Genomic DNA, 12,402 nt, shown 5'->3' with positions numbered 1-12,402 from the left:
AAACCCTGTAAATAAGACAAGAAGAAAAGACTTTGTTCATTCTTGAATCAAGAAATACTTTATTCATCATGTGAACCTTCAGTTTGTTCACATCCCATCAGTGAAGTCTGTTCAATGACTCTTGTTCAATGATTTCATGAACACATTCACTTCATCCTCATAATACATTTGTTTGACCAGAATCTCACTTATGTGAAAGAGAATAATGAATGATTTACTTATTGATTATGATCATAATAATTAGTTATATAATACATCATAGTACCTCTTTTGTATAACGATTAAGAAAACAACAAGAACAACATTTAATCTGTTGTAGAAAATAAACATAATTTCACTTGAAGAAATCTTTACAAAGAGTGCTGAGAACTAAATATCTTTGATAAAAGAAGCTCTGGTGATTTCTCTCTTTAAGAGCCATGCAGTGGAAGAGAAACAACAAGTAACAAATACATCAATACTAATATTTATCAAACATTTAAACCTCAGAGCAGTTTACATTTTCATGAAGAGAAATATCAGTTCAGGTCAACAAAGATCATCATGAGCAGTGATAGCCTCCATGGCTAAACAGACACAGAAAGGAGCTCCACCTAAAGAAACTCAAACATTTACAGAACAATAATGAGAAGACGTCAAAGCACCGCCCACAATGTTTGATTGACAGCTGAAGAACAATCAGCAATTAAGCGACAATGATGGAGACAAAATGAGATTCAGGATTAAAACACAAAAATGAATTTGCTGTTCCTTAAATCACTTCTGACTATTTGAGTTTACAGAACTCAGCAGTGTCTCCAACATAATAAATCATAAGTCCAGCATAGAGAGGCTGAGTGAATGTGGTCTGGACTCTGTGGAGGAGAGTCATGGTTTCAGAGACGCTGTAGAAAGACAGAATACCTGCTCTGTGATCCAGGTACACTCCTACTCTGGAGGACTGAGGACCAGAGACGGGAGTTTGCATCTTGTTGTACCAAAATGTAAAACTGTTTTTGTTACAATTTAATGCCCAAGATTTGTCATTCAATCCAAACACACATTCATTAGAGCTCCCTGTTCTGATGATATTCTTGTATGCGACTGCTACATAAACTCCTCCTCCTCTCCACTCCACCTCCCAGTAACAACGTCCAGTCAGACTCTCTCTACTCAGGACCTGATGATATGAAGTGAATCTGTCTGGGTGACTAGAATAAGACTGATGTTCTCTCACTAATGTTGCTTTTCTGTTCCCATCAGATAATAACAGTTCTGTGTTTGCTGTGTTTGGATCCAGTGCGATTTCACTTGAATATCTTAAGAACTCAGCTCTGGTCTTGGGCTCTGCTTGTGAAGGTGACAGTAAAACGTCCACTTCAGTCACTGCCAGTGAGACGTTTGTCCACTTGTCTCTCAGAAGGTCCTGTAGTTTATCTCTGACTTCTGACACAGCCGCCGTCACGTCCTCAAAGTAGCTCAGAGGACGGATATCGATGGCGGACGAGTCTGTAGATTGTCTGAGTGGTGACAGTGAGGGGTAGTTGTGTAGAAACTGGTTGTGATCCTCTGTGTGCGAGAGCAGCTTCAGCTCAGCGTCTTTCCTCTTCAGCTCAGAGATCTCCTGCTCCAGCTTCTCCTGAAGCTTTTTGACTCGACTCACTTCACTTTTCTGCTGGGATCTGACCTGCTGCTTCACATCGGAGCTTCTTTTCTCCATGAGACGGATCAGCTCGGTGAAGATCTTCTCGCTGTCCTTCACCGCTTCGTCGGCGGAGCGATTGATGGCCTCCACCTCCTGTTGAAGCAGCTTCACGTCTTTCTCTCTGTCCTGGATTCTCTGCTGGATGTTTAGTCGACTCACCTCCAGCTCTCTCTGCCTCTCAGTCCTTTCTGCTGCAGCTGAGACTGTGTCGTGGCCTTTGTGTTCATCCACAGAGCAGAGGTAACAGATACACTGCTGATCAGTACGGCAGAACATCTTCATCACCTCATCGTGACGAGAGCAGATGTTCTCCTGGAGCTTCTTGGAGGGGTCCACCAGCTTGTGTTTCTTGAATGGAGTCGCGTCATAATGAGGCTGGAGGTGTTTCTCACAGAAAGAGGCCAGACAGAAGAGACAGGACTTGATGGCTTTCTGTTTCCTCCCAGTGCAGACATCACAGGACACATCTTCAGGTCCAGCATAGCAGTGATCAGCAGGAGCAGCTTGGAGTCCAGTCTTCTTCAGCTCCTCCACTAAAACTGCTAACATGGTGTTTTTCAGCAGGAGAGGCCTCGGTGTGAAGGTCTGCCTACACTGAGGGCAGCTGTGGAGTTTCTTCACATCCTCTTCATCCCAGAAGCTTTTAATACAGTTCATGCAGTAGCTGTGTCCACAGGAAGTAGTCACCGGATCCTTCAGTAGATCCAGACAGATGGAACAAGAGAAGGTTTCCCGATCCAGCTGAACTCCTTTCTGCGCCATTTCACCTCTCAGTAACAACGACTGTCTGAGTTTCACTTCACTAGAAGCGACTCTGCTTTGACTTCTGATCTGAACAACATGTGTTTGTTCAGTGAATGGAGCCTGTCAGCTCTATCGCTTCACCACCATGTTGGTTACACCCATCTTTAAAACTGTAGATCTGAAGGGGAGGGAACCAGGAAGTCTGTGGACAGAGTGGAGCCGGCTGTGTTTGAGAGCAGGAGGAAGAAGGAGGGGTTATCAAGCTGTGCTTCATTCCAGGAAGAGGAGCAGCGCTGTGAATGTGAACTTTGTTTCCTCATTTACAAACAGAGCCTCGGTTAAAACCTGCTCCACGGTTGAGAACATTTCATTTCTGTAGTTGTTAAATATTTCTTGTCTCCTCAGAGGAAGAGTTATAGACAAACATGAAGCCATCAAAAGACTCATTCTGTTCAGTTTTCTTTTACTGCTTAAAAACAGCTGGCTGACAAAAGAGTTATCAAATTAAACTAATATGAAACATTTAAATTGCTGTATAATACCTTTCTCTCATATTTAATGATCAACTTTTAAACATTTGTCTCAAAAGAGTTGAGTTTCAAGATATGATCCTGATGCAAAGCAGCGTTTCAAGATTCACATTTATTCATTTCATGACTTCATGACTGGACCTGATATAATCTGCACATTTTCCATTTGTTGTTGGTGTTAAAATATTCCAGCTGTTGTAAAAGCTGAGTCACTCACTGGTTGAGTGACGACTGAGAAAACTCCTCAGGAACAACATGAATCTCCACCAAACATAAACTGGTGGACAGGAATGAGGAGGACTTTCCTAAAGAACAATGCATGGACTCATATCAAATACTGTCTCTCAGTGATCACTTATGACCCACTAGAAGTGGTTCACTCTGCAGAGAGAGAGCATCAACCTCTACATGAACTCAGCCACCAGGTGTCAGATAGAAATGGTTCATCCAAGAGGAAGCTATGAAAATGGCGGACACACAGCGGGGCGAGACGCCAAGCGGACAAAGCTCGTTCTACAATGAGAGTGAATCAGGGTTTGTCTTTCACCTGCTGTTGAGAGGGAGGAGGAGCCAACTTTTAATGTTGAGTTTTACAAACCGACAAAGATCAGAATAACTTCTTCCACTACTGGTTATGGTGTAATAATTTAAGTTCAGTGATTTGCACATTTTCACTTTCTTAACTCCTCTTTAGACGGAGACTCCTCTCAGCTCTCCTCTACTTTCTTAATTTAACTGAAACTAATACAAAAATGTAACCCATTTATCCAGCAAAGATGCCAAACTATGTGGCTGAGTTAAAGTTTGTTTTACTTTAAATAATTAAATCTTGTGGTTTATTACATCCTTAGCTCTTAGGTTTGAGAGGATAGCCTTTGATCAGATCTGCACTGAAGTTTCAGTGTTTAAATTTGAATTTAAACTTTTTGTTTTACTAATATATAAACATGCAGACAACTGTTTTGGATGAGATTACACTCGCCCAGCGGTTTTCCCGAAAACCCCCAAAAACTGAGCAAAATTTCCCCATTGACTTGAATGGGGTTTCGTCGTGAAGAGAGCTACAAAAACACTTAACTTTGGACCCATACTGACCAGCCATACATTAACGTAGAAAAATGATTCAAAGTTTAAAACGTAGACAAAATGATGGACGTTATTGAGCCAAATGGACATTTTGATAGCTAGCACAGTTTTCATGAAGTCACAGATTAAGTTTCAGGAAAATTTTGGGTCCGTTTCAGATTTTATAATGGGTGTGTATTGCACGGAATGTTCAGAAGAGTATGAATCTAAAATGCAGAAACAAGAAAAGCGATATCTCAATCAAACCTGAACAACACTATCGATAACATCGGCGTGTGTGTGTATACACAGTGTATTGCAACGTCTTCGGGCAGTAGCAGCCACAACACCAATTTTTTGTAACAGCTAATTGGATTCTGTTCAACGGACAAATACATCTTGTCGACCTCCTACTTGTTTTAAACATTTCTTTGTGTATATTTTGAGAGGAAAAAACACGTTTGAGTTCAGTATTTATAGTTTATTGAGTAGGACATCTGGTAACGGGAAGATGAAAAGTAAAATAGTTATCATCCTGATTTGGACATGTCCATGTAGTTGAAGTCCTCAATTGTCCATGTGGAGTCTTTACAGAAAGTCTGCAGCAGCGCTTTTTGTTCCTCTGTCCTCCATCACTTCTTTTGGAAAAATCCCATAATGGACGCTTGTTTAGTTCCTTTATTTGCATTTGCAGACGTTTTCTTCTGACTTCTCTTCTCGTCCTGTTTGGTACTCGACGGTAGTTTAGCAGAGACGGGATCTTTAGGAGCTTGTTTAGCGGCATGAACGTCGTCTTCTGTTTCAGAGTACGATTCACTCTCGTAGCCTTTCTCGGTCACTGAGGGGAAAGAAGACAAACCAGAGGGATTACGGTCTTGACTTGTGTGTGTGTGTGTGTGTGTGTGTGTGTGTGTGTGTGTGTGTATATATACTGTAGTTTAATGTTTCTGGAGGACATATCGGTCATTGAATAAGTGTCATTATTACAAAACATTGTTATACTGGTGCAAGTTGCATGAAGTTTTTTGGAAAATGAATTGCATTCAGTATATATTCATCAAATGTTGAGCAGACTGCTGATTGAAAACTCATCCTCTGACAGCATTTCATACCGATGCATCCTTCATCATCTAAAAACGTCCGAGATTTCAGAACTCGTCTCCTCTTCCTCGTTTTCATTTCAGAGTTCCCCTGCTGAAGAAATAAAAAAGCGTGAATGTTATTCAGTGTTAAATACATAAAGAACATTTCATCAATGTCTAACAGCATTAATGTCTGATCACCAGGTTTAATCTCTTACTTGTGAATGAGAAACAGACTGGACCTTCTTCTTAGGACTTGGTGACGGTTCTCTTGTTTCCATCCGCTGAGGAGAATCTGGAATGACTGAAGACGGGAACAAGTATTAGTCTTCTATGAAGACTCTTAAAAGGGCTTCTGAAACTATGAACCCTTTTTCAGAATTCCTTCTTCTGTTAAAGGTCTTCTGGCTTTACAATAAAAATAAAATAGGCCGTAATTCTCCGAACTTTAACCAGGGATGTTCTTATAACAGTATATAATTTTATGAAAGACAGAACAACTACATTAAATGTGAACTAAACAAAAACAGTTATATATTCCTTCCTTGGGACTGACCACCTATCGAAACCATTTACAATGTATCTTTTAGGCCTTTCAACTTAAGTCCTTGTCTTTTAAGATTTAAAAATAAAAAATGATCTACAAAAAAACCCAACATTTTAGTAAACAGCTCACCGTCTTCATCGCTGCTGTCTGGTTCAGGCTTCTTAATCCTTCGTCTCTTTTTCTTGTCCATTTTATCGTCTTCGCTGTCAGAATCCACGAGCCGCTTGGTTTTGCTTCAACAAGAGGAAGATGTTTATTTAAATACAATTATAACCAAATTTAAGTCCATCATCACTCAATGAACAGCCTTAAAACTTTTTGAGTGCAAGTCATAAATTTAGTTTGAATAAAGACCATTTTTTTTACACACACACACACACACACACACACACACACACACACACACACACACACACACACACACACACACCTTCTGGAGTCTTTCTTGACGTCTTCAGGCAGCTCCACAGCAGCAGCAGCAGCAGCAGCAGCAGCAGCTTTCTTTTCTTCAGGCTTTGAAGTCTGATGTCGTGGCTCTGCTGAGGTTGATGACTGAGCTGCTTCCTCCTGATTCACAGTTTTTTCTGCTTTCTCTACAGAAAGTCAGGAGTGTTGTAGGTAGAAAAGTGATTAAACAGAGAACAGCAGAGCTACACATACACAAATATATATATATATATATATATATATATATATATATACATATACATATATATATATATATATATATATATATATACACACACACAAACGAATGGGGTTCATCTTGGGGTGTAGGTCAGGGATAATGCCCAACGATGTGTTCATAGCACCTTGTACGGTTCTCGTACATGTTCATAAATTCCTAATAACGGAAACCTGGAAGGGTACTATCCCACTTCAATTACCAAATCAAAAACAGAGGAGCATTCATTTATATTTTTGCAACCAAAACAATTACTCACTTGCTGCCTGACTCCCAAAGAAGTTCATCATAGGATTGTTTTTTGCATCTGGTTTACTTTTGGGGGCATCGACCTAAAAATACCAAACAGTCGTAAAGTAAAGCTACAGCATTTACTCCGATACTGTAGTTTATTACTTTGTAAATAACAGTTAATCACACAAAAGACTACAAAGCCGTACCACAGGTGCCTCCTCCTTCTGCTCCGACTTAACGTCTTTGCCACTATCCTGGTTCTTAGGAGCAGACTTATTCGTAAACATTCCCATGATGCCTTTCTGCGACTTGGCGGAAGGTTTTGAAGCCCGACTGGCCTCTCCATTCATGCCAGGTTTTTTGTTTTCAGGCTCTGGTGTCGGAGCTCGCTGGATTTCTCTCGTCTGCTGCAGCTCCACGGAAGACATGGGCACCGCACTGGCACAGTGGATCGCACTGTATCTGCAAACAGAGGAGACGGATCGACTCGACACTTCCCTGAAGACTGACAGTTCTACAACTTAACAGATTATTTTCTCTCTCTCTAGTACCCTGAGCTAGGTACACTGGATGGAAGAAGCAGATGTTCCGGGGCATAGCTGAACATTTTGACTATATTTTTGGGAACTGTTGTCCTCAAACCATTGCTTCCCTTTAAAGCACACAAATATATGACCAGCATACCTGCTGCAGTTCTTCAGGTTGTCTTTCACAGCGTCATAGTCTACGCTGTAGAGAGGACCGCTGTCCTTCAGTAACGCTTTCTGCACACTGTAGATATGGACGCTGACGATCAAGCTCATCTTGGATTTGAAATCTGCAAAAGAGAAAAACACCAGAGGTTAGATAGCTCTGCTACAACAGATATCACCTTAAAAAAAAAAAATAAAATCACACTGAAGCAATTTCCAAATATAGTGTTAGTTTGCAGCCAGCCCAAACATTCTGCACAAATACAGAGTTATTGTTGGTGATCTGAGAAACATGTTCACACACCTTCCAACTGCTCCTCTTTGACAACTGACACCTTGTGACTCTAAAAGCAAGCACAACATCAGCAACACAAAATAATAAAAATCAAGCAAAGAAGTATGCAAATCAAGCCAGAACAAGTCAATTTAGTGTATTTCTCACCGTCTGGCCGTTGTCCACAAACTTGCCCGACACGAGATACGTGGCATGGAGCTGAGCGGAACTTTCCTTCCTCTTGTGATCCAAATAATGGAAGAGCATTCTGACGCAAGACACACACACACACACACACACACACACACACACACACACACACACACACACACACACACACACACACACGTTTATTGTTTTATCCATTAACTCTGACTTTAATTATCTGGTAACGGTCAGTGACATCACACTGTATTTCAAAAAAATAACTGATGTATTGATGTACTGTTGGGGATGTAGAAGCACGCACTGATCCATTCTAGCCTGGTTTACTTATTCTTTTATTTCGTGATTTTGTTGATAATTTTAGACTAAAATACTGAGGAAGCAATTTTTTCTGAGTTTAACTGAAGCTCTGTTAAATAATTTGTAAAAGGGTTTTGCAGGAGATACGTCCGCAATGTTGGTTATCTTTACTAAGAACACCACTGTGAATAAAACACGAAGCCCTAGGGTGTTTTATTCACAGTGGTGTTCTTATATTAGCTAACTGGAATCACAATCACTGCATCACCCTATAACTAGTTCATTAGCTAAGTCCATCTGATGCAGTTATTGTGATTCCAGTTAGCTAATATAAAAATGAATACTGGATGTGTATCACTCAGAACCTGACTTAAGCTTGGCTTGTCACCATTTTCTGTATGCTAATATGCATAAAGAGGAGGAGTAATACTCACTGTTTGGCTATGTTGACATGGACTCCCAGAGTGAGACTCAGCCATTTATAAGTCACCTGTTAGACAGAAAACACACGACAACACTGCTGTTTACGTTCACATTTTAATGAGAAATAATAATAAGAAAAACAAAACGACAATGACTTTGCTAGCTACCATTTTTAGTTTACAAATGTCAAACAAACTATGGCAGCTAATTAGCTGTTAATTTGTCAGAATTACCGTTAAACGTAGCGTTAATTGCGTTATTTAAAAAACACAACCGTTGGCCGTAAACTCTCCCAGCTGCACGAGCGATAACTACCAGCTGCACGAGCTGAAACTAGGCTAACGTATCGTTGAAGCAACCGTTTTTGTAACTATATTTTTAAGATTATTCATACGCCGAATTAACCACAAACCCAAAACCAAACCAGTAGACAGTTGTAAGCCATACCATGACATATAAATACAGCAGGCAAAAGGATGCAAACCGTAAACATGTAGTTTACTGGAGGGAGTTCAACGGCTCATCACACCGGGTTTAACGCGGTACTAACGGCCACGCGTTGGCAGTATCTCACCCAGCTTAACGTCAATTAAAGAGAACATATCACACATCCAGAGAGCACTCACTATCTTGTCTTGGTCGTTGACATATTCGTCGATGTTATCCAAATAAAGCTCGTCCATCTTGATGAATGCGGACGTCTTGTTGCGCCGATTCAACTGCGCGGGAAGGCAGTTTATTTACTTCCTGTTAAATGTCACATGTGGCCTTTTCTTTCTTCCGGTGGGATGAGAGGCTGCAGGGCGCCCTCTACAGGCCAACACGGGCCACACACTGATAATAGACTGCTGACGGACATATTATCTCTTATTGTCACTAATTACTTCTGTTTGAGTAATGTTTGATAAAAGAAAACTACATCACCCACCTGTTTAACAAAGTAGAATAATCATCCCCTTTGCTTATTTGCTTATATATTTATGTATAATATTAAGGACTTTACTTGACTATGTTCATCTTGGTATAATTTCTACTTTTTCTTGTAAACATTTTTGCGTTTTTTCACTCTTTTGCAGATTGATATTGCAGAAAGTTGATACAATGTTGCTGCGGGTAAAATAAAAAAGCTTAAATATCAACTTGTCAGCTCACAAACACACAGACATATGTGAACAATTTTAGAGAATTTACACATTTTACTCAAACTGTAGACTCATCACTGTGAATGCAAGAAAAGAAAAAAGAATGTAAAAGAGCTTTCCACTTCAGTAAATGCTCTCGTTCATGCACTGCACTTGATTGAATCTCTGGGCACTTTTCATCACATTACCTGCATGAACAATTTTTAGTTAATGAGCTATACTGTATGTTGTTTTGAAAAATGCCAGCAAAGCAAGAAATGGAATTGTCTGTGGATAAAAAAAGATTGTCTTGTTATATAACGGACTGCTCTTTTCTCGATTTGATGAAAACACCTATTTCTCCGAGGTGTCAGCAACGTCTCCTGTGTTTTCACTGTGATATCTCAGCTTTCTCACCCACATACACCCTTTGGTCTTCTTCTCAGCCTGCAATTCTGTGAAGCCACAGCTCCGCATGTCACATTTGCCCTAAATATTTGCTGTTTGTCATTCACAAGATGGCAGCTGATGGTTTGGAACAGGAGATGAAAGAAGCGACAGAAAATGTGAACAAAATCAAGTGTCGAGTTCCCAGCTGTCCTCATTCAACAGGCGTGCTCATTCAAAGACGTGTACATTTGTCAATCTTTCATGTAGCTTTATATCTAATAGGATGTATTTTCCTCCAGTATTTCTGTCCAATGCTTTCAGCCAGTTGATTATAATATTTGAAGTTCCAAAGAGTTACAGTGTGACCATCAATCACAACGTCCACAGTTGGAATTATCATGTCGCTCTGTCTCCTCATTCCCTTTCATTTCTACTGTCGGCTCTTTCATAAAGGCAATTAACTTCCCCCCAAAAATGCTCAAATCACGTCCCATGACTTTCAGCTGCCAATACCTTTCTAAAGAAGACCCAATAAATGGTATTTATCGCTTGATATGTGTTGTTTCTGAATTATAGCAATGCATTCCAAACGCTAACTGGCTCTTTTGAAGAAAACAAATTGCTGATGATGCTGGATGAAAGATCATAAAGTGATTTATGAGTAACAACTCCTGCTTTTAATTAGTTTTAAATAGAGGAACCAACTGGGCAGGAAATAGGAATACGTGGTGCCGCAGCAGCAGAAGTTCATTATGAAATAAAGAAAACAAGAGGCTCCAGCTCTGCAGGCTGCAGGGAAGCAATAACAGTTATTATTGCCTCACAACACATTAAATATAAAGTTTAGAATTTTAATGAGCTGCTGTGACAGAAATATTCAGAAAGGACAATGTTGATATATGAAACCTTCGGCAATCTCATCATCAATTGTGAGTTTTCCAAAACGAATCACTGGTCAACATGAGGGCAGCTTCCTCCCAGCTCCACCGCTTGCCATCATTTGTCTGCATCGGGTGAAGCTCATTATGACGGGAAATGAGACTCGTGAAACTGCTCGTACATCACTTATTGGGATGAATATTTTTCAGCCGAGTTTAGAGATATGAATAAGATGATGAGCGGAGGCATAAATATTGATGGCGTACGCGATTTTCTGTGACAAACCAGAATGCCTGACAACCTAAAAGACAAACAAATGATGCTGTGAAGGTCAGAATCGAGTTTATTGTGGGCATTGTGACGATCCAACTCAGAAGTGGAAAAAAATATAATGGTCATAGGTCTCCAGGGGCCCCCATTAACGCTGCCCATTATTGCAATAACAATAGCAGTGGTGTTTCAGTACACCGCGCCTTCCATGCAGGAGGCCACGGTTTGATTCCTGGAAAAATGCAGTAACCTTTTCAACCTAAATCACATCAGGCAAGAATAATAACAACTGCCCTTTCAATCGCAACATATCATTGATCGCTCAGTGAAGTCCACACCTTCCGTGTGGGGGGTCTGCAGGCCAATCCTGGCCAAAGCAATAACAGAACCTGTGTTGAATCAAAGCAGAATGAAAAGGTCTGTCCTTAGCGTTGATGGCTCAGTGGTAGATTTACCGCACTCTTAGAAACAAGGGTTCCAAACGGGTTCTTCCTGAAGGGCTGAGGCTCTGAAGAATCATTTGCTTTTGAAGAACCCTTTTTTGGAAAAAGGGGTTTTCAAGGGTTCTTCTTTAAGACTAAGGGTTCCAAAGACCCTTCTCATCCAAAGAACCCGTTTTTGGAAAAAAGAGTTGTTCAAGGATTGTTGAAAGCAAGAGAACGCCCACAACCCAGCCCACGCATACCCCAACAGCTGTGGTTGTGAACGATCGTTGGGTTTGGGTTGCACTGCACCACGTCAGCCCGGCACTTTAGAGTTCTAGTTAAAACCCTAGAATATGAAAGGGTTCTTGGTAGAACTCCCTGTGCAGGTTCGAGATGAAACCCTTGGAATAAAAAAGGGTTCTCGATAGAACCCTCTGGGTGGGTCCTTGTTTGCACCGTGAGAAGGTGGAAAGCTTCTGGATAGAACCTCCAGAGAGGGTTCTGAGTGGAACCATTACACCATAGCAGGATTCTCTCTAGAACCTCTCATGTTTATTGGAACTTCTCATAGGTGGACCCTTTCACAGATGGTTCTTAACCCTTTGTGTGGGGTTCTAGGTACAACCCTGTGAAGGGGTTGCAGGTGGAACCTTTTAAAAAAAGGTTCTACCAAGAACCAAAAAGAGTTCTCCTATAAGGACAAGCCGAAGAACCCTTTAATATTCTAGTCAGCACCTTTATTTCTAAGAGTGTACAATATTAATTAAATCTGCAAGCAAACAAAACATAAAGCACAAACAATAGAAGGTAAAAGTCTGTAATGAAGCCTGTTAATTGTTAGCCCTCTCAGTCCAAAACAAATCTCAACACATGTAGAGGCTCAATATCATTC

The 12,402-nt window shown here is 40.6% G+C and overlaps 2 protein-coding genes across 2 annotated transcripts; both read right to left on the bottom strand.

Annotated features, from left to right (window-relative positions):
• Positions 1–39: 39 nt before the first annotated feature.
• Positions 40–2,553, bottom strand: LOC137890635 (tripartite motif-containing protein 16-like). Its single transcript, XM_068734800.1, has one exon. The coding sequence runs from the start codon at positions 2,444–2,446 to the stop codon at positions 767–769; it is 1,680 nt and encodes a 559-aa protein (XP_068590901.1). The 5' UTR covers positions 2,447–2,553; the 3' UTR covers positions 40–766.
• Positions 2,554–4,489: 1,936 nt separating this feature from the next.
• pold3 (polymerase (DNA-directed), delta 3, accessory subunit) lies at positions 4,490–9,147 on the bottom strand. Its single transcript, XM_068734801.1, has 12 exons — positions 9,052–9,147; positions 8,437–8,492; positions 7,706–7,805; positions 7,568–7,607; positions 7,256–7,388; positions 6,778–7,033; positions 6,597–6,669; positions 6,083–6,245; positions 5,782–5,885; positions 5,324–5,409; positions 5,136–5,217; positions 4,490–4,861 (listed from the first exon to the last, which is right to left on the bottom strand). The coding sequence occupies exons 1-12, from the start codon at positions 9,106–9,108 to the stop codon at positions 4,656–4,658; spliced, it is 1,356 nt and encodes a 451-aa protein (XP_068590902.1). The 5' UTR covers positions 9,109–9,147; the 3' UTR covers positions 4,490–4,655.
• Positions 9,148–12,402: the final 3,255 nt, after the last annotated feature.

Source organism: Cebidichthys violaceus, unplaced genomic scaffold (assembly GCF_023349555.1).
Source record: "Cebidichthys violaceus isolate CVI_PGR_0920_01 unplaced genomic scaffold, fCebVio1.0.p SCAF_67, whole genome shotgun sequence".
NCBI classification, from domain to species: domain Eukaryota; kingdom Metazoa; phylum Chordata; class Actinopteri; order Perciformes; family Stichaeidae; genus Cebidichthys; species Cebidichthys violaceus.
Note: the sequence above shows the minus strand (reverse complement) of the source record. Positions and strands in the feature narration are given on the sequence as shown.